The 22,972-nt window shown below is 35.8% G+C and overlaps 1 protein-coding gene across 9 annotated transcripts; it reads left to right on the top strand.

Annotated features, from left to right (window-relative positions):
* The first annotated feature begins 9,709 nt into the window (after nt 1-9,709).
* LOC149164699 (putative WD repeat-containing protein C2A9.03) lies at nt 9,710-21,968 on the top strand. Of its 9 annotated transcripts, none has more exons than XM_089432147.1 (10): nt 9,710-10,108; nt 11,642-11,803; nt 11,994-12,167; nt 12,327-12,413; nt 19,175-19,309; nt 19,505-19,615; nt 19,767-19,858; nt 19,951-20,056; nt 20,244-20,330; nt 20,612-21,968. In XM_089432147.1, the coding sequence occupies exons 2-10, from the start codon at nt 11,663-11,665 to the stop codon at nt 21,023-21,025; spliced, it is 1,347 nt and encodes a 448-aa protein (XP_089288273.1). In that variant the 5' UTR covers nt 9,710-10,108; nt 11,642-11,662; the 3' UTR covers nt 21,026-21,968. The 9 variants fall into 9 exon arrangements, with proteins under 9 accessions (XP_089288273.1, XP_089288272.1, XP_089288280.1 ...); XM_089432146.1 differs by having other exon boundaries at nt 9,715-10,152; XM_089432153.1 differs by lacking the exons at nt 9,710-10,108; nt 11,642-11,803; nt 11,994-12,167; nt 12,327-12,413 and adding exons at nt 12,450-14,006; nt 14,197-14,252; nt 15,262-15,377.
* Nucleotides 21,969-22,972: the final 1,004 nt, after the last annotated feature.

Here is a 22,972-nt window from a genome sequence, read left to right as displayed (position 1 = left end):
CGTGTTGAGTAGGGACTGCCCCAATAGCATAGTCAGAGGAATCCGTCTCGACCTCAAATGGTTGTTGCAAGTCTGGTAATGCGAGCACTGGTGTCGAGTAGAGGCGATCTTTCAACTCTATGAATGCCTTTTGTTGAGATTTAGACCAAAATAATTTTTCTTTCGCTCCTCCCTTGGTGCTTGACTTAAGGACCAAGAGTGATATGAGAAAATCCCAACACGAACCTGCGGTAGAAGTTGACAAGACCTAGAAAGCTGCGGAAATCTGTCAGAGTGGTTGGAGATGGCCAATCTTGAATGACTTGGATCTTGGTTGGATCCACATGCACCCCATGTTCATCAATAATGTATCCTAGATACTGAACCTAGGTCATGCCAAAAGTGCATTTCTCCAAATTGGCACATAACTTTTGTTGCTGCAGTGTTTGGAGAACCTGTTGGATGTGGTGGAGGTGCTCTTCCCAACTCTGGCTGAAGATCAGGATGTCATCCAAGTATACCACTACAAATGAGTTTGTGAATGGTCGTAAGATGTCATCCATTAGCCTCATGAAGGTTGCAGGAGCTTTCGTCAATCCGAAAGGCATAACCAACCATGCGAAAAGGCCCTCCTTGGCTTTGAAGGCAGTCTTCCACACATCGGAGGGTTCGATTGGTACCTGGTTATATTTTGACTTCAAATCGATCTTGCTGAAATATTTTGCCCCCTTCAGTTGGTCCAGGAAGTCATCAATCTGTGGGATCGGGTACCTATTACGGACAGTGATCTTGTTCAGCGCCCGATAGTCAATACAGAGTCTCCAAGTCCCATCCTTCTTTTGTACCAACACAATCGGGCTCCCACAGGGTGATGAACTCGGACGGATGTGACCTTTTTGTAGCAGCTCCTGAATCTACCTCTTGATTTCATCGTTCTCCAGAATGGAGCGCCCATAGATTGGTCCATTGGGCAGCGGCACACCTGGGGTTAGATCGATGGAGTGCTTGACCTGACAGTGCATAGGAACCCCTACGGGGGAGGTAAAGATGTCCTCGTACTCCTCCACGACCTTGTTCATCTGTAGTTGTCGTGTAGAGGAGCCCTGTCTGGAGGTCGTGGCCACCATCTTCTTCTTTCCTTGAAGGCATATCATCAGGAAAACAAATTTCCCGGTTTTGGAAATGAGCTTACTGCATTGTTTTGAAGTAACCAAAGAGATGGCGGTAGGCGGTGCCACCTCCGGTATCTTGTACAACTTATTTCTCGAAGTAACAATAACAGCACGGGGCCTTGATTCATACACAACATGTCGCTTCCACAAGTATGGTTGTCCTAATAATACATCACAAACTTCATGGGGAGCAATGTCACACAATACCTCATCCGTGAAGGGCTTGATGTTATATGGAAGGCGACACTGCTGGCTCACGCGAAGATCTCATCCTTGGTGAAGCCACTCGATGGTGTATGGTTGTGGATGTGCTGTGGTTGGTAAGCCCAGCCGCTTCATGAACTCTGGCAAAATGAGGTTCTTTTGGCTCCCGTTGCCGACAATGAACTGTAGTGAGGAGCCCTTTACCCACATCTGGGAGTGGAAGAGGCGCTCCTCCTCCTCTGGATCTTCGGGTTCCTCCTTCTGGATCTTCGTGTTGCCAAAACTAATGGGTAATAGTTTTAGAAAAGCTATAGATAAATGATATTTTGTTCATAAGACAAAAAAATATAACTTGAAAAAAAAACATGAGAGATTTATGGATGATTTATTGAGTGATTGTAGAATTTAGAAAAATATGATTTATGGAGTGATTTATGGGTGATTTATGGAATGCTTTTAGGATTTAGAAAATTATATTTATTGTAAGTCTATGGGAAAATATGAGAACTAATGACATAATACATGTAAAATCAAGCCAAGAGAGAGGAATGAAGCATTCAAATAGAATTAAAAGATAAATAACAATGCTCTTTGAAAAATATTATTGTGTTTGGATATGGTGCATGAAGAAATAATAAACAAAATTAATTGCTTGAAAAATTTCATATGATAAAGAGTCGAGATTATTTTCTTGGGAAAACCTCCATGGACTTTCGTGCATAGAGGAATAAGTGTTTTGTTCATTGAATTTTTAAAATATTTCATGTGCATTGAATTCTTAAAAGATTTTCATGGCTAAATAATTGTGTGAATTGCATGAGTTATTGGAAAATAGGGTCCAAATATGTCTTTGTATCTCCCAAACTGTGATAGATGTGTAAAAATGGAAAGAGATTTTTGTAAATGAGTTCGTTCTTGCCAAAATCATCTTCCAGATTTGAAAAATTCATTTTCAAATTCTCAAAAACTGTGTCCAAAGTTGATGACTAAAACATAAAATTATTTAATATTTAAATCTGGAAAAATGGGTTGCAAAGATTCATTCAAATCTTCCAAACCATGACACTTATGTAAAAACTGAGATAATTTTTTTTAATGAACCCGTTTTCAACAAAAACCTATTTTGTTTTTCAAAAACTCGTTTTTAGATGTTCAAAATCCGCGTCCAAAGTTGATAACTAAAACATGAAAAACATAGTAAAATAGAGTGCTTCCATTTGATTTTTCCGTTGAATAAGAATAGTTGTTTATGTACATATAGATATAACTATTGTGTTAATGTTCTTGAATTTTTTTTTGCATGCATAAGCAAACAACTATTAAGTTTGATATTTCTTGAAAAGAAATATGTTATTCGCATGCTCAAAAATAAAACATTTATGTTGATATTTCTTGAAAAGAAATAAGTTATTCGCATGCATAAAAAAATAGAACAATTATGTTGATAATTCTTGAAAATGAAAAAAGTGATTCCATTTAAAAAGATTACCAAGGATGTTCTCACGATGCATATACATTAAAGTTTTAAAGAGAAATATTAGACTCTTAAAGAGAATATGTGTTTATGTGCATAGGAATAATATCTAGTATATTGGATCTACTGGAAATGAATATGTGATTTTACATGCATGGGAAGCTTGAGTCGTGCAGAAAGAGATAAATAACTTTTTTGAGAAAGAGTTCACATAAAACCTTTGCATAAAAGTCAATTGGTTGTGTTATTTGAGAATGATTTGTTATTCATGTTATTCTTGAAAAAATATTACAAATTTGTCTGTGTTAAATGATAGGAAAAGATTTTGTATTGCATGCATAATAGCTAGTGAGTTAGCTAACTTTTGGAAAAAGAATAATTAGTGTGTTAGATTCCTTGGAAAATAAATATATATATTTGTATGCAAGGAAATATTTGTTGTGTTAGAACTCTTCAAAAAAGAGAATATGAAAACATGTCCTTGTATGCATTATTGAATTAGATTCTTGGAGAGGAAAACTGGTAATCACATGTTTTATTGTGTTAAGATTCATTTGGAAGATTCTTTAGAGAAACATATACACTTGCATGCATGGAAAAATATGCTTTTGGTATTAGATTTATGGAGAAAAGGAAAGTGCAATCGCATAATATTGATTGTGTTAGGTTTCTTTTGGGAAAAATAATATGTATTTGCACATCTAAAAAGATTAGCTATGGTATTAGCTTTCTTTTGGGAGAAGATTATGTATAGTTATTAAGATAGATCTTTTGGCAAAAAGAAAATGTCTTTTTTGTATGCATAAAAGAATAAATGTTATGCGTTTGATCCCCTAGAAAAGAAATGTGTTTTTTCCATGCAAGATTTAGTTAGGTTCCTTTGGAAAGAAAAATATGTTTCACATGCAAGAAGAAAAAATATCATGTCATTTTCTGTTGGAGAGAACAAGTAGTTACATGCAAGAAGTTATAACTATTATGTTAACTTTGTTTGGAATAGAGTTTGCAATTTTATATAATGGCCATTGTGAATGACTCTCGTGTGGAAAAGATGTTTTTAAAAAAGAACATGGGTTCACATGCATACGTATAAAATCTATTGTGTTAATCCCTTTGGAAAAGAAAACATAATAGTAGGAACAAAGAAAATTGCTTGTTGGGCTAATTATCTTGAAAGCTTGTTATGCATTTGCATGCACAAGAATAATATCTAGCACGTTAGCTCTCCTTTGGAAAGAATAAGAAAGTGCATGCAAGATTTTGTTAGTGTTTTGTTGGAAAGATGATGTTTGATAGTGATTTGCTTGTTACTAATGCATGTGCAATGATGTTAAATAAGACATTTCATGACATTCTATTTATGTTTTATGCATACACACAAATAAATGTTGAAGTGTCACTAATAAAGATTGATTATTGATGCATTAATATCTTATCTAATCATGATATCAAGTGTATTAATGATATCAATGACGAGAAATGATGGTGACTTGTGCAAATGATAGTTCATGCTTAACATTGTGGTAGATAAAGATTGGTTGGTCCATGTAGATTGAGGAATTCCAATTACAGGATGACCCACTGATGGAAACAGTGACCACAAAAACATAGGGATTGAGGATTCGTGGGTAAATGGTATTATGATGATTGTAATGGTCTATAACTAGTTATGTTTCATCTAAGATGATTTTTCTATGTTATATTTTATGACAATGGTCAAGGGATGGACTCCATTATAACCATTGAATGAGGGGCGAACACTTTCACGAGAGTTTAATAATAAAATTAAATGTTTGTTGGTTGTCACCCTATGGGGTTTCCAGAATATATATCAATGTCTAATGATGTGATTGTTAATTGTGTCATTTTTATGATGTTATTTTCTTTCATGACGTGATGTTTATATTGTCAAGTATGTGATTTACTAATTGAGTTAAAAGAATCATGTAATTGATGCATAATTATAACAAGAAATTTAAGTTAATATGCTACAACAATGACAGTTAATGATTGTGTAACTCACTATGTTTTTACTAAATATTTCTCTATGTAATGATGATGGTTATTCTAATGGTCATTGAGGGAATATAGAAAGTAACTAAAAAGTTATACATTGGTAAATGTTGAAAATTTTTCCTAACTCCATACATTTTCTTTCGAGGTTATCGAGGGATGTTACATCAATGTTATTTATGCATTTGCATATATGTTATATAAAGTATTTTTTTAGAAAAATCTTATGGTCAAAACATTATAAAACATTTCAAACACTTCTACTATTTTTTCAATGCCAATTTAGTCTAAAATTTAGCAAAGATTTGTTAAAATTGCAAATTTAAGTTGTATAGTTTACATAATTGAAATGTTTAAGGAATTTAGACTTCTGTGATCCATAACATTGTTTAGATAATCTTCGGCAAAATCATATAATTGAAATGTCCAAGGAAACTTTCAAGATATGTATTCATTTATGCATTCAAAAATGTAATTTAAGCAATGAAAAACGACACATGGTGTATATATATATATATATATATATATATATAAACTTTCAAGATATGTATTCATTTATGCATTCAAAAATGTAATTTAAGCAATGAAAAACGACACATGGTGTGTATATATATATATATATAAACTTTCAAGATATGTATTCATTTATGCATTCAAAAATGTAATTTAAGCAATGAAAAACGACACATGGTGTATATATATATATATATATATATATATATATATACCACTAGAAAGATTAAATCTCGAGGTGTAAACTTTTTTCCAAGTTTTGCACTCTAAAAGAGGTTTGCATATCAAGAGATTTGATCCCTCTTGGTTCATGGTAGATCGATGGTTAAGATGCATTTATACAAGTACATATATCACATTAGTTTATTTATTTATTTTTGTGTCAAAGATAAATGGCAATGACATATGTGTATTATTAGAGTTTTAATAATATATATAAATATATACACCAAGCATCTACAAGAATCAATTTTCACATGGTGAAAATCTCTTCTCAATTTTTGTATTTTGAAAAAGTTTACATATTGAAAAATTTGATCCCTCTTAATCATTAGTAGATCAAAAATCAAGATGAATATGTAATAATCATATATCAATCCAATCTAAAAAATTTATATTTTACCTTTTTAAATAATTTTTTTCTATTAAGCATATAAAATCTAATTAAAAATTTATTAAATAGTAAATTTGTGTTATTAAATTTATATAAATTGATTGTTGCAAAAGTTTTTCTCAAAAATGTATTTCAAACCCTACAAAATAACAACTTTATCATTTAATTTCAAAGAAAAAACAAAAATATATATGGGCCAACTCATCATCAAATTTCAAATTCCTTTCACTCAAAAATGTATTTACAAAATAACAACTTTATCATTTAATTTCAAAGAAAAAACAAAAATATATATGGGCCAACTCATCATCAAATTGAATAAGAAAATGAATGGATTGCAAAAATTGAAAAGGAAGGAGGCTCGTGGTCCCATAAACTATTTTTAGTCTCATGCACGTTAAAATATCATTCATTCATATAACAGCTAGAATCCATCTCAATTATTAATTTTCTTTAAAATACAAAATTGAAAATGGAAATGGTTAATTGTTTAACCATCCCCAATGGCCTCCCCGATGGGGGTGTACACTTGGTTATTTAGTGGATTAAGGTAAATGGTGCATGCGTCAGATGCAAGTCATGCTTGACGCTTGTGCAATAGGTACATCATGATCAACAATCTAGACTTTCGCAGCGTCTCCTTCTCATCAGGCCGAGGTGGTGAAGGCCTCGATGTATAACCACATTAAATCACTGAGTGTGCTCTTCTTGTCTCACTTACTACTAGTTCAAACGAGTTTAATGGAGGTGATAAATTCAACTAAGGGTGAGGCCTCTCTGTGCTTGCAAAGCATTAATGGTACCTCACATTACAAGAAGAATGTTTGTCTAAAGGTGTGTGCCGACTATACCACTTGTCCTCCCTTCGACTCTCTTAGGGAGAGCAACATTCCTTTGCAAGCATGTGGTCTCCTTATCCCTTGAGCCTATAAGAAGTGGAAAATGAGTTGGTTAGTGGTATTCTGCAAGTGTGAAAGGCTTCGGGTTGAAGGAGATTGTCATAAGCAAGGGACAAAGCCCTCTATGCATCGATTTCCCTCTATCCGACGCCTGTTGCGAGCAACATTAGAAAGTAGGGAGGATCTTTGCTCATAAAGGGCTCTAGTCCAATGTTTTTTTTTATCTTATTTATATATAGTGTAGCCTCCAGGCCAATTTTCAAACTCATCACTATTCTCCCGTCCTCAACACTCCAAGGTGTTGATTACCCAAGTATTTCATTTAATTGTCCAATTCTGGTGTGCAAGGTTTGATACCTTGACAACTTTTCGATATGGTTTTAGCGTGTTCTTATTCTTTGGTTTCTTATAGTTACAAAAGTGATCAAAAACTACTCTATGTTATATAATGAAATAGGTAGTACTGAGGATCCCTATGTCGACCGATTTTGGGAAGGTTTCAACACCCTTGGTCTGAGTCTAGTTGGGGCAAGTCGTTGTCCTTCACAATTAACACTACTTTCCCATGGTGGCAAGTTATCTTTTCATCCCCCTTTGGTGTCCAAAGTAGTCGATTGTGAGGCATTTCTCTTACAGAGTCGAGATTATTTCATTCACGTGGAGTTAGCTCTTCTTCCTAACAACTTTCCAAATAGGAAAGGTCTATCCCTACTGTTGTGTCCAAAGTTCTTCGGTGTCCATTGGCCTAGCATTATTGTTCTCACTCTATCCCATACTCTGTTATGTGTCTTTATCCTAGTCATCATATCGCCTAGTCAATGAATGGTCAACCACAGAGGAGGGTTCAATTCCAGGGAAAATTCACATCCTAGACGTTTGTCTAGATGGACCTCTGTGGCATCCTTGTTTGATTCAGTACCACCGGAAGTTTGTTGAGAGATTCAAACTTTGGAATCTCGAAAATTTGGGGATAAGCCTTATTTCTCTGATTCTGAGATTGGAAACGATGACTTAAAATGGATCTCAAACCCTGGTAAATTCAGAAAGTGCAAGTTGTACTTTCTACATTCACTAACAGGTTATTAACAACTTGACTACTTACTATGTTTGTTCATTAGAGATAAACAGGAGGACCGTTACAGGCTTTTTGCAGGACAAGAAGATTTAAAGTGCCTCCTAAGAAGTGTCTGATACTATCTGAATGACATTCTCATTCGCTTTCAAAAAGTGGGAAGGAATGTTGTTTCATAGTCAGATTCCAATTCAGGGAACAAATCAGATGCTCCTGCGGTGATAGACACTCATGTTGTTCACAATGCGCATCCTCTCAACTCAATACTTGCATCAAATGGAGACCTAATGTCTCCGGTGGTGATTTCAGACTTAAAGTTTCAATTTTGTGTTTTATATTGTTTCTGGCCCGTCACTCCAGTCTCGTTGGTTGATTTCAGAATGCAGTGTCATGTTCCTTGCTCTATGGTTTATGTTTAATTGTTACAATGTCTGCCTATCAAGTGGCTTCATAGCTATTCAAACTTATATGAGCGCAACCACACAATTACATTCAAGCCATTTGTGTGCTTATGGTTTTTGTTATTTTGTTCATTTTGGTATTATGAAACAAATGCCATATAATGCATTTCTTGGACATTGTTGGACACAGAGTATGTTGATACAACGTAATACCACAACCAATGTTTAGTTGCATCATGAAAAAATAAGATATTGAAAAATTTTAATATTAGTGTTGTTCTCAAGATACTTACCAATCGTCATAAGCAAGAATGCTATGCCTATATTGACAAAGTTTTAGTATTAGTATTGTTCTCAAGATACTTACCGATCCTCGTTTTTATTCTTATTGCTCAGTTAATGACTAATTCTCATCAATTTTGTTGTAAAACAGGGCGCTGGAAAAGGCCAGAGGAAGTGTGGGAGGAAAGAGTATGCATTTTTTGTTCTTCCGAAAAAGTAGAAACAGAAAAAACATTTCATTTTAGAATGCAAGGCCTTCAAAGACAACATGGAAAGTTATGCAAATATGCTGCTGGCAGCTAGCTCTTGGGATAATCTATTTAGCAAGGGGTTCGTTGAGAAGCTTGGAGCATTTATTTTGAAAATTCACAAAAAAAAGTCGAATACATCAAACAGATGAAGAAGCAATTACTATCTTTCACCTTGTGAACACTAAAATAATTTTTTTTTTCTTTCTAGACTAAAATGCTAGGCCTTTGTTCACACACCACTTTCGTATACATTTTATGAATGATTTTTGATTTCTGTACCGATTTAAAAAAAAGAAATTGCTCGTGGTTATTGGCTTTGTCCATTATCATGTTGCTTTGCCCACAATTTAACCCCACTTGTCGTTTAACGACAGATTCTAGCGAAATTCCTACTTACTTGCCGGACCTGACACCCACCCATTGACACCAACCTTTTGACAGATGTTTCGGCGTGCATTTAGGGCACCACCGATTCTCAGGGAAGTAAATTGAAAAAGATAGCGACGGCATTGGCTCCTTCTACCGGTAGAATCGTCTTACACCGGCATAGAATCGTCTGATACCGGCATTATTGGGCATGGCCCACTGCCACGTGTTTCATTTTTCCCAACAATGTCCTCGCCATGTGACACGTGGGCCCATCTTTGGGGACACACGGTATCTTTTCGAAATGTTTGCAGAACCGACTGACCCGGTTTCGAAACCCCACCCTATTCAATAAGGCCACCGTCTTTCTCTCCGTGCCGTATCTTTCCTACCTCCATTATTTCATTGCATCTGGATGGTAGATCCTCTCCGTGGGAAACCGGGAGTTTCTCTGCGAAAAAAGTTGATGTGGGTTCATCTAGATTGAGCATTTTGATTCATTGGGTCACTGTTATTCTGGTGACCTGAATGTGGGCTTATTCACGGGTTTGTTTCTTATGGTAATACTTAATTGACTTTAAACTCGATTAAAAATTAAAGTAAACCAGGTTGGCCAGAAGACTAGAGGTTTCTTCTTCTTCAACGCTAAGTCTAGTGGGCGGTGCTTTTGTCCTATAAATAAACAGGAGCAGGCCTGGTTTGGCGTTTTAGTTTTTGACGAGTGTCTTTTTAGGTGGGGTGTTAGGGGAATTGCTCACCGGATTTTGATTTTCTGGTCTTTTTATGTGCGTGGCTCGTTTAGTTTGATACTGAACATTCAGGAATTGAAGCTTCTTCACAAGGATTCGGATTTTGATTTGTTTCAGAAGGTGGGGTACAAGATTCAGTAGCAAAGTTCAGTGTTTTGCCAAAGGTTGGTTAAAGGCACACTTGTTGAATTCTGTTGATCCTTGTTTTCAAATTCCCCATTTTCTGTTTGTCAGTTGAGGAGGCCCATTTCATCTAGTTCAGAGGCATGGGAGTTTTGAAGGGCCTGTACGAGCCATTGTTGTTGAATCCAAGTTTGTATTGTGTCCCTGTTGCTGTTGTGGAAGCCCAATCCGTATTGTGCCTAAGTTGCTGGTGAAGGCCAATTTGTATTTTGACCATATGAGCCCGTTTCATTTAATTGGGAAGGTTTTGTTGGGAAGGTTTTGTCTAATTTGTTTCTATTTGGGTTTATATACCGATAGATTGTTGTCTACGTGCACAGCCCTTTCCATTACAGTACTCTTTACCCAAGGCCTATTACACTATTCTCTATCCAAGGCCTGCTATAGTTCCCTTTCATCAGACATTATTATGAGCTTCATTTTCCATTTGGTTCTATTTGTGCATCCCGTTTAATTTTTCAGAGCTTATAGGCAGCATATTTCAGCCCCCTTTCGTATAACATTCTAAGCTCTAGTGACGTAGGGCCACCGAAGAATATATTGACATCACAATTGTCTAGCGGGAAACTGTTTTCTCCATTTTGTAGTGCTTCAGGACCTAAATGAAGATTATTAAGGTTCCCTTTCATCGATATATCTATGATCTCTACTTTCTATATGCGTATGTTTATGTAGCATGATGGCCCAGGTGCAGATCGATTTCGTTTGTTTAATGTTTCAGTGCCTAGAGGCAACCTATAACACTCCCCTTTCATCAGACGGTGTCAAACGCATGTTTTCCATTTGGGTTTGGTGAAGGCAGTCCATTCAAACATATCTTGACCTTATAATGGCCTTGGTGCACACTGATTTCTGAATGCTTTCATGGGTTACAGCCTAACAGTACAGCCTTTAATCTGCTGCAATTACTATGAGCTTCTTGACCTTACAGTGGCCTTGGTGCAGATTGATTACTGAATGTTTTCATGTGTTAGAGCCTATAGGAAGCCTATTACATTAAACCCTTTGATGTGGCATTGGTATGAGTTAGATTTTCTATGTTTTTGCTTTGATGCAGCCAACTCAAGCATATGTTGACCCTATAGTAGTCTAGCTACAGCTGCAGACAGATGTAGCTACACCATTTGTTAATGGTGTAATGTTTCAGTGCCCAAACAGTTTTTCTTGCTGGAATCTAACTTCTGTGTTTCTAGATGTAGATATCACAAAGTCCATGGATAGTTTAGAGTAGTTTTAATGATGGATACATCTCAATAGGGTTTGTGATAACATTTCAAACTAATAGATGGATCTCAGTTCAGGGTATGTTGTGAGATAATGTCCTCTTGTTTCTAATTCATAGTCCTTTTTTCCTAGCCTTTTGTTTAGGAAGAATTTATGTTATACTTGCAGCATATGTTTCATTTTGCATGATACAGAAATTTTGTTAATTGCTTTAACCAATGGTGACCTTTGCATCGAACTATTCAGGGCTCTTTCAAATTAAGTAAGATGGATCACTACTACCCAGATGACTTTGATTATTTGGTGGATAATGACGAGATGGTTGATTTTGATGATGACGTCGAAGATGATGTACGCACCCGGCGCAGGAGTGATATAGACTCAGATTCTGAAAATGATTTCGATTCAGTGAGTTACTACTTAGGACGTTCCATTTATAAACAAAACATTGGTGTTGTTCTTCATCCAAAGTTTCGTAGTCTCTAGATTTTCATCATGTTATCTAGAAGGTCTGGTGCATCTCATTCTTATTCAGGTTAGGGTTTGACTGTGATGATAGTTTGGATCGGATTTGTAATTTCGATTTGTTTTTCTGCAGAACAATAAGTTACCTGACACAACAGCTGTTCAAGCCAGGAGAGGAAAAGATATTCAGGGTATTCCATGGAATCGATTGAACTTTACTAGGGAAAAGTATAGGGAAACTCGTTTACAGCAGTATAAGAACTACGAGAACCTTCCAAGGCCGCGACGCAGTCGCAATCTTGACAAGGTATGCGTTTGTAATTTGTAGAAGGCACTCTGTGTTGGTCGTCTAATTTACTTTCCAGTTTCTTCTTTGATCGTGCTCATCATTTCTGATCTCTTTGAAAACGATAATTGATAGTCATGCCTCTTTGCGGCTGCTCACTTGGTTCTCATTTTCTCACAGGAATGTACTAATTTTGAAAGGGGATCCAGTTTTTATGATTTTAGCCACAATACGAGATCAGTCAAGGCCACTATTGTCCACTTTCAGGTAAACATTGAATCTCTTTGCCATTTTTCTCAATAGTCTGAATGAAGGTGGTTTGTATGTGAAATGATGTTAAGGTTCCAATAATATGCACCGTCTAATCGGAAATTAATAATGGAGTACTTTAGATACCGGCAAAAGAGAGGTAACTCTTGAAAAGCCAAAGATATGTGACGTCTTTGAAAGTGAGTAGCCAGTGATCAAGTCTGATCCATTAATATGTCATATGTAACTGCATTCTCTGTACTCTGCACATTATAAAGTTGATTGGTACTGTGTAAATGATAAAACTTAATTTGAAGGGCAACCTTACTGGTTGCTTTTGTTCATTAAGTCACTGGAATCCCAGTTGATATTTACATGATATACCATGCTAAGTTTCCACAATAACATTGGTCCGATTGGAAATTTTTGACAAATTACGAGCATACTGGGTATGCGGGCATGTAACTAAATAGATAGAATCTTTTAGCTATTAATCAACAATAGCATACAACTGAAAAATGCATGTTTTTTTATAAGTTAAAAAATGTCAGTTTAGACTTAACAATTTAACTATTTTCAGTTCTTGTCTGTCCTTACAGCATAATTCTTTAATGACTGGAAAAAAATGGTAATTGAAGATCATATTATGATCATTACTGACTTCTAAGACTCCAAATTGTCGAGCTCTAAACATCTAACGTCATTCATTCTTCAAGACCTAATTATTTTGATGGGGTGGATCATGCATGCACTATTTGTTAGTTACTAGTTAGCCACGTCATCCAATAAAATGAATTTCTTTAATATATCCTTACCGGGTAGTATGCTTTGTTTGTTTAATATTATAAGTTAATCCTGAAGGCCATTTATTTTGCAAGTCGAAGGCCTAATTGTGTTTATTGTTGGGTAGTACTAAGGAATCCCTTTTATCAACATAATGAGATCCTGCTGAGTCATTTTTAATAAATGAAATAAAATGTAACGTGAAAAATCTTATTGTATATTTAGCGTTTACTTTGCAGAAAAAAATGGCAATATGCCTGGCACTAATTAAGATGAGATCGTTGGTAGTGTTTATGATCCATAAGTGACTAGGTTAGCTTTGAATCTTTATGTATATGTAGTATTAATGATAGTTTTGCAATTAATAACCTTGTGTACTGGTTGGGTTCCTTTGCTTCTTGTGGATATTTATGATGAAATAGTCATAACATTTTATGATCCATATTTAATGAGGGTAGACATAAATCCTTGTTGGTGTGTTGTATGTAGTGATAACTTTGCAGGTTATAGATAACAAAGTACTCTTGTTTAATTGCAATTGTTTGTAGTCCGATTTGAGGTAGAAACAAGAGGTAGAGGTAAAGTAGCATCATGCACTATACAGGTTAGTGCAAATTGTATCAAGGATTAATAAGGAGTGTTTTTTAATGCAGTCAGCTATTTCATGCTTTGAGACCACAAACGTAGCATAGCTGCTAAACTTATACCTGTGAATTTTTTTCGTGGAGTAACTGTCGTTGCAGATTATAGTAAAGGATGACTTCCCTAACATCGTATTAAAATTGAACCTTTTGTGCTAAAAAAAGGGTCTCATTGCCTCTCAAAAAGGTACATGGCCATTGCTTAACTTGAAGGTAGTTTAGATATAGTTATTTCCTTGAAAATATTATTTACTAATTTTTTAAATCTTTATTTCTTAGAACATTTAGCTTATATTATGCATGTGATACATTTGCAGATAGTTATATTAGCTGATACATTTGATGCATCTACTACATTTAGATTGGTAGTTTTGCAGGTAGTCTTCTATTTATTTTCAGGGATACAATGGTTGCATCAAGGGGCTGTATAAAGGTAAAATGCTACCTGCATATTTCAATTATTTCCCGAGTGTGAATTGACTTTGCATTTAGCATGCATGTATGTCTGAATCTGATCGACTTTCGCTTTGTTTTAGCATGCATTGCGTGTCCAAGTCTGACATCTGTAAATCATGCTTTTTCATCCGACTGTTTTTATTTCGACTTTATAATTCTAGAATCTCATTCTATTTTGTTGAATCTTACAAGCTAGGGAACTGCTTACCACGACTTTTTCCAGGGTCTCTTATTCTTCAATACCATTGGGGCATGGTATTGTAATTTGTAGGTGTGAAAAGCTAGTTTTATAATCTAATTAAGGTCTTCATGTTAGTTAGATTGCATCCTTAAACTTATATGTTTAGTGCGAGGCATATGCCTTGGATTTATTAACTGTTGTAGCTTGGTTCTTGTGAAAGATGTACTTTCGGGACAGCATTGGGCACAGGGCTTTTGAATGATGCAGTTTTTAACGGTATACGCTTTACATATGCATATGACTCTATGAGTAGGCTTCTCATAACATATAGGTGTGCATGGATGATATTATTGAATTAGTTAGTGGATGGATGATATTTTTAAATTAGTTAGTCTTGTTATAGTATAGTTTCTTGTTTAAATATAAAGCATAAAAGTAGGATATTGTATATAGCCTTGGAGGGTTCCATTCTTCTGTAATGTTGCTATTCCCATTTAAGTTATATAATTTTAAGGTATCAAGCAGCAGAAGTTCTCAGGTTGTTTTAAGTGACCTGTTCATTGGTAGATTCCTGCCAAATTTCCAAGAAACGGTGATGTCAATAAATAAATTTATAAATGGATTAACATTGTAGGGAACTAAAGTGGTTGAACGTTGTGTTTCTTGGGTTTCATGAAGATGTTTATATTCAAATGATTAGTATGGAAGCAGATAGAATAAGTTGTTTACTGTGCCGATTTTTATCATCTTCATACCCCACTGAGAAGTGGTGTACGTTTTAACCTGTCCTCTTTTTGAAATCTAGGCGAGCGTACCTTGTGAACTTGACATTTTGTCCCATGTTGGAAACATAACATGCCAGGGCGGAAGTATCTACTGAAAAGCTGGCTAGAGGCTCCATCCATATCAGCGTTCATGATGGTATGCCAGGAAAATGTTTATATTTTTTAGACAACTTGAGAATCAATCTGGTAATTCCGATCTCTAAGGGATGACGCGCTTTTGGAGGATGTAATGGTCCCTTGTTATGACTGCTTAATTGACTTGTATTCATAGATGCAACAACAGATTCTGACTGGTTTATTGCTTTCTAAGTATGTGTTTTTTTTACATTGATGTGGTATGTGTTTGTTATGTTAATTTAATTCTTTTGTTTAAAATAATTTAGGTCTGCTTGTGCTTGATGAGTATTCTTGGTTATGAATTCTTTTGTTTAAAATAATTTCTCTATTGATCTGATATATTGTATCTTTAAAATGCCAGTTATTTATCATATTCTATTTATGCAGTATTCTTCCTAGTTTTTCTTGTGATTGCCCATAGTTTTGATTTAACTAATCTGTTTTTATTATTTATCATATTCTATTTATGCAGTATTCTTCCTAGTTTTTCTTGTGATTGTCCATAGTTTTGATTTAACTAATCTGTTTTTATTATTTTTAAAGATATCTTTGCAATTTTTTCTTCAACCTTTCTTGAATTCGTTTTGATGCCTGACATTTCAACACCCACATATTTTTTTTCTGAAAGAAATCCGCCTCCCTCTAAGCCCAAGGGCTAGAGTGAGGTTGCTGGTACCAGGTCAGCCCACAAGTATGCTCACTTAAGAGTTCACAAGGCTCGAAGCCAATACAACAATATTCATCAAGGCATTATAGCTCATCATGTCACTAGTGGGGATTCGAACCTAGGTGGGGAAGATAACAACCATTCCACCCAACCACACATCTATTAAACTAGTACAGTAATTTATTTTTATTTTAATTGAGAGATAAATTATGCCAGCACAATCTAATCCATCATTCTCAAAGCTATAACTTGTCCTGCGATTTCACACTGCCATAGAGAATGTTTGCTTTTGAATATCTGTTGAGTCAAACACGTTGGGACATCTGTGCATGTCTTACGTTTTCATGGCAAAATTGTAGTAAAAACATTGGTTGTTTAATATTTAGGCCTTACAGTGTTTGTTATAATGACTGTCAGTATTTGTGCATATAGTGAGTTTCCACGACAGTAAAAATAATATGCACACAATTAATTCTTCCAAAATATGGTGTTGCTAATTGCCACAGTAATCATATTTCATAATTTCTGTTTGTACATTAGGCCGCTCAAGATCCACTATTTAGAATGAATTTTGCAGCAAGGGCTTTCAGGATATGCTCTCGACTCCAGCATAATTCTGTCAAATTTGTTGGCATTGACTGGGCCTTTTGCAAAGAATTTAACACATGGGGAGGTTGTGCAATGCATGATTGTGAACAAACTTCTTTTTCTTACTGAACATATGATAGTGCCTTCATGCAAAGGGTGGTGAATATGTTGTACAACAATTTTTAATTTAAAACGTCCTTCAAAAAATGGAGCAAAACAACCACAAGATCACCATAAATAAGCAAATAAGCATTCCCTTTGTCCATATAATGATCTCAAGAATATAATTATTCCAGGCTTTGAAACAGCCTATGAATGCACCTGGTAACTGCTATGAACTTGCCTGCATGTTTGCTTCGGTCTGGGATGATATATTGATATGTTATAGCTTTCACAGCCTTCGTGCAGTTTGTATGTATTAGACTTGTTGCTAAGGGTTTACAGTCCTTTGAAGTTCTTTGTGTGGCTGGAGTTTGGATGCCTTTCAGTCCTTTGAAGTTCTGTTTGTACATTAGGCCACTCAAGGTTCACTATTTAGAGTGAATTGTGCAGCAAGGGCATCAGGAACATACAGCTCTTGACTCCAGCATAATTCTGTCAAATTTGTTGGCATTGAAAAAAGTCTCTGTATAATACTGGGCCTTTTGCAAAGAATTTAACACATGGAGACGTTGCACAATGCATGATTGTGAACGAATTTCTTTTTCTTACTGAACATATGATAGTGCCTTCATGCAAAGGGTGGTGAATATGTTGTACAACTCTTTTTAACTTAAAACGTCCTTCAAAAAATAGAGCAAAACCATGAGTTCACTATAAATAAGCAAATAAGCGTTCCCTTTGTCCATATAATGATCTCAAGAATATAATTATTCCAGGCTTTGAAACAGCCTATGATTGCACCTGGTAACTGCTATGAACTTGCTTGCATTTTTGCTTCGGTCTGGGATGGTATATTGGTTACCTTGTTATAGCCTTCGTGCAGTTTGTATCTATTAGACTTGTTGCTAAGGGTTTACAATCCTTTGAAGTTCTTTGTGTGGCTAGAGTTTGTATGCCTTATCTTTGGAGTTGATGCAATGAAAACGAGGGATGCCTGATTTCTGACACATTGCTTGCAGTCATTCACATGCAGGTGAGCCAATCCAGGTCCTGTTAGCTTTAGTGGGTAATGCTGGTTATTAATAATAACCAGCACCCTTTAGTATATAGTTGCTTCCTGGTGACCGAGTCTCCTAATAGAATACCCAAAATAACTTATCGATGAAAATGGCTCAAATTCTGACCTGAAAAATAGAGAATGTGGAAGTGGAATGATGCTTCCCTCAATTCTGATTTTTTTGGTTTATATCACCTGATACTTCCCTGCTTGAGTTCGGGACGTTCCCTGTGCCATCAAGTTTCCTATGTGATTCAAGTTATGACATTTTGTCCTTCAACGAGGAGGACCTATTTCAAGTGGTTTTCATTTTGATAGACACACGTTAATTGAGGATGCAAGTAATTTGAATTTGCTGGATGCATACATACTATCTGTTTGTTGAAGAATTTATATTTTAATAAGTACATGTACAAATTGATTGTAATCTCATCCGAGGACTCTTTTTGAATGGATGGACTTTCGAATGCCGTTTGCTAGCTGCAGCTGGATGTTTGGCAGATACCCAATATTTTCGGACAGTACATAACCTCCTTATCCTGGTAGTTTTGGAAAGCATGGTAGTTGCACTATTGAATTACTTGGTACCTTCTTTTGTTTTTTCTCAGACAAAAGCTCTAAAATTTATATACTTATTACTTGTAATACTAGGCTCATGATTCTGTACAGTGATCACCTGAAATTTTCTTCAACGAGACGCCTGTTTTAAGATCAGATATGCCCAGAAGTGCACACACAAAAGTTGACATTGCATAACTCCTAGAAATCTCACACGATATAATTCACACAAAAGTTGACATTGCATAAATCCTAGAAATCTCACACGATATAATATAATAAGCTTTGTTCTTTGTTGCTTTGTTTGATCCACTAACGTGAGGTTTCTATCTGAACTATTACATATATCCTTGACTTGTTTTGAACATATTTATTTATAGAACAATATAAAATATTGAATAGTTCTATAAAACTTGATGGCGTCTTGACTGAAATCAGTGCCTCTTTGTTGCTTTGTTTGATCACTAACGTGAGGTTTCTATCTCAACTATTACATATATTCTTGACTTGTTTTGAACTTATTTATTTATAGAACAATATAAAATACTGAATAGTTCTATACAACTTGATGGCGTCTTGACTGAAATCAGTTCCGAAGGCATTTTCACTTCTGATTACAAAATATTTTTGGTAGAGAGGAGCTGTAACATTATCGATTCAAAATGCTGTACCAATATATGGACCATGCGAGTTCTGTCTTATCCTATAATGAAGTAGAAAATTTAGCTCCACAAATTAAGAAAATTCTAGCTCCACAAATTAAGCTATATTTGTAAATCGAAGTTTGGTTCTTCAATCTTTTATTGTTCAGGAACTGGTGCTGATTTTCTGTGTTATTATGCAGTTGAGGAATTTAGTGTGGGCAACATCAAAGCATGATGTTTACCTCATGCAGAATTACTCTATCATGCACTGGTCTTCACTAAAACAGAAAGGGGAAGAAGTTCTTAATGTTGCTGGTCAGATCGTTCCATCTGTGGTAATTTTCTGCAAATGCTTTTTATTGTTTGGTATTAGTGACTGCCTTTGGAAATTTTCTATGCAGCATGGTTGAGTCACCTGCATCTTTGAGTGATTGTACCTGAAAATTTGTAGGTAACATTCTGAATATGTTTTACCGGAGTTATTACCTTTTCCTTCTTGTTGCTAATTTCTGGCTATTGCAACTTGACAGAAACATCCCGGTTCATCACCACAAGGTCTGACAAGGGTCCAGGTCAGTGCAATGTCTGTGAAGGACAATTTAGTTGTTGCTGGTGGTTTTCAGGGAGAACTTATTTGCAAGGTGAGTTCCAATATTTTAATCCTTAAAAAGGCTCAAGGTGAATTGATTAGAACTCGAGTTGTGAAGTTTTCAACACTCTTTAAGCTGAATATTGGCATGGCTGGATACTTGCTGTGAGCATAGCTTATATTTTCTGTTATTAAATTTTCAGTATTTGGACAAACCGGGAGTGAGCTTCTGTACAAAAGTATCTCATGATGAGAATGGCATCACTAATGCAGTAGAGATATACAATGATGCAAGGTAATAGTCATACGTCATTTTAGAAATGATTGTGGAATGGAGCCTGCTCTTACCCCATATTACACAAACTTACCATGTTCTGTTATCTGCAGTGGTGCAACACGACTATTGACTGCAAATAACGACTTGGCAGTACGAGTATTTGACACTGAAAAATTTACAGTGCTTGAACGCTTCTCTTTTCCTTGGTCTGTAAATGTGAGTGTTAATTATTCATCGAGATCACTGTGTCTTATCGGAGGGAAGTTTCTGCTGGTTTTAATTTGACATATCAGATGACATGAACTTATTGCAAGAAATATTACTGTCTCGTTCATCCTGTATATAGATGTGTATGTCAAATGTACATTATCCGGTTTCTGACAGGACATTGATAACTTTGCAGCATACGTCTGTCAGTCCAGACGGTAAACTTGTTGCAGTTCTTGGAGATAATGCAGATTGTTTGCTTGCAGACTGCAAGACTGGAAAGGTATGTTGCATTTTATGAGAGTTGTATATGGTGGGTCCTACGATGTAAGTACTAAGGTGTTATCTAGTGAAGTTGGTTTGATTTTAGTTGATTTAGTGGCTAGTTAAAGTAAAAAATATCAAGGCCTCATCACTCAGATGCCTTAGCTGAGTTTAATCCATATCATAGGGAAAATATGATATGGCTTAACTCATATACTTGTTTGCTTGTTTTCTTGTCTCGGCTAGTCTCTATTTTTGTTCAGTAGATTGACTTCAATAATTGTGATTGGTGTTCTGCAGACCGTGGGAACTCTAAGAGGTCATTTGGATTACTCTTTTGCAGCTGCCTGGCATCCAGATGGTTATATTTTGGCTACGGGAAATCAGGACACCACCTGCAGGCTTTGGGACGTTAGGAAGCTTTCATCTTCCTTAGCTGTCTTAAAGGGTCGAATGGGTGCTATAAGATCGATACGGTTTTCATCAGATGGCCGCTTTATGGCCATGGCAGAGCCAGCCGATTTTGTGCATCTATATGATACTAGGCAGAATTATACTAAGAGCCAGGAAATTGATCTTTTTGGGGAGATTGCTGGAATTTCATTCAGCCCCGACACTGAAGCATTTTTTGTTGGGGTGGCTGATCGAACGTATGGAAGTCTTCTTGACTTCAACCGTCGACGAATGAATTACTATCTTGATTCCATCCTCTGAGTTTGGGAAGTTAATGGGAGTGGTGTTTTCTTGAAGTGAAATGGCGTTATTCTGTTGAACTAATTCTTGTATATTAGATATGTAACATGTATGAATGTCCATAGAGCAGAGCTTTGCTCAATCAGAGGCTTCAAAACCCAAATTCCAAGGTCAATCGAAGCCCTTTTGTTTATAAATGGTGTTGTGGTGGATACAGCTATCTGGTTCACGCTGTAGATTTTTTAATGTATGTAACAATTTCAGCGGATATAAAGTCTTCCAACTTGTAAACTGGTGCTGTGAAGATTAAAAGTCCTTTGTGCATCTTACAAACCATTGAAAGGACATTGTCGGTTTGTTTCTTTTAATGCTTAAATTAAAGACTATGAGCTTGGAAGTGGTGGAAGAGAAGTCACGATTAGCTACAATGCATGTATGACAGAGGTTTAATGAAGAAGATTGAATAAGGAGAGATGTAGAGGGAAGTACATTTTCACTATTTGAAGCAAGAATTGATGATCGATAGGTATTCGGCGAAGTTACTGTCTTTTCTTCTCCCCAATCGTAGTACCCAAAGAGTGCTTTGGGTTGGAACAGTGCTGAGAGATAGAAGGATGTTCTATGTAATGGTCGACTTATGTCGAAACAAATTTCAATAGGATTTTCCTTTTGAAGATTCTGGGAAATGCAAGTTTACTTGAGGGTATAACATGGTTGCTACCCACAATGTGATTTTGTAGTGAAGGAAATGCTTCTTTTCTGAGATTACGAGTAACGATCGTGTCAAGGTGTGAAACCACTGAATCTACTAGGCCTGAAAACTCGATGGTATACAAGTTTTCCAGTGTGTTTGCAGCCTTCCCTTGTAATTTTTTGGCTTGCTTGAACCAGATATTTGAAATAAATGTATATTGGAGGGGCACTCGCTATCTGTCAATGAGATTATGAAGCTTTCTATTGCACATTTGGCTGTTTCTATGAAAACAGATGGATCGATATTTGTTGAAATACAAATGGTTCTGCGTTTGCCAGCTGAATGAACAAGTAGCAATAGTGGGTGGGTATGTCACTGAAGACCACGGCCATGTTCTTGGTCTTTTGGTTGAGGATATATTTCCATGACCCGGAGGTTATAAAGTTTGAGTTCTTGTTGTAATGAGAAAATATTAACTTTTTGGAACATACAAATTTGACACTGATAACTTCTTGTTATAATGAGAAGATATGAAACTCTTGAAATATACAAATATGATCCTTAAAACCTGTGTACTGAATAGCAAGCCAACGATGACTTGTAATGAGAAAATATGAACTTTTGGAATATATACGATACATAAAGCCTGTGTACTGAATGCAGCAGGTAAAGGATATTACAGAGTTTTAAGTGATTTTAACCACAAATTTCCTACTTGGTGTCAGATTTCTCTACCTACACGAATTTTTGCAGCAGGACTCTAGCTCAAAGCAGGTTTTGCTTTCTTTAATCTAATCAAACAAAATACCGTATTTCTAATGAGTTATGGTTTTTCCTCAGCAGTGCAGATTGGTAACGGGAGAAAATACTATCCTACCAAGTTAAAATCACAAGGCCGGGTATAAAGCGCTGAAAAAGAGAGAACGAAATGAGCCCCCTCCACTGAACTGGAGGGGAGGAATTAGCAAATTGTTCACGAGGGAAATATATACTCTAGACTCTTTGTAAACATAGTTGCAAACACAACACTGTAGATCCATTATGAACAGCTAAAAGACAGAAAGACGTTTACGCTCCCTTGCAAAAAGGTAATAGGCATAAACAAACCTACGCTCCCTTCTGAACAGTGAGGTTTGGATGTTCTTTATATGAAGTACATATCAATTGAAAATCCTTGCAAGGCTTGAAGCTTTCATGGCGCATGACAATTTGAGGGTAAAAAATATTTGTGTGGGTGGCTGACCCAAGTGATCTGGCAGAGCTCTCAATAACTG

Source organism: Pinus tabuliformis, chromosome 5_1, assembly GCF_031772625.1.
Source record: "Pinus tabuliformis cultivar Carrire ecotype Pingquan chromosome 5_1, CPIR1, whole genome shotgun sequence".
In the NCBI taxonomy this organism is placed as follows: Eukaryota; Viridiplantae; Streptophyta; class Pinopsida; order Pinales; family Pinaceae; genus Pinus; species Pinus tabuliformis.
Note: the sequence above shows the minus strand (reverse complement) of the source record. Positions and strands in the feature narration are given on the sequence as shown.

Excerpts from the sequence above, each read along its gene's own strand:
- LOC149164699 (XM_089432147.1), top strand. The coding sequence starts at position 11,663 with ATGGATCACTACTACCCAGATGACTTTGATTATTTGGTGGATAATGAC. Across the intron at positions 11,804-11,993 it reads CTGAAAATGATTTCGATTCA|AACAATAAGTTACCTGACAC; the intron begins GTGAGTTACTAC and ends GTTTTTCTGCAG. Across the intron at positions 20,331-20,611 it reads CAGACTGCAAGACTGGAAAG|ACCGTGGGAACTCTAAGAGG; the intron begins GTATGTTGCATT and ends GGTGTTCTGCAG.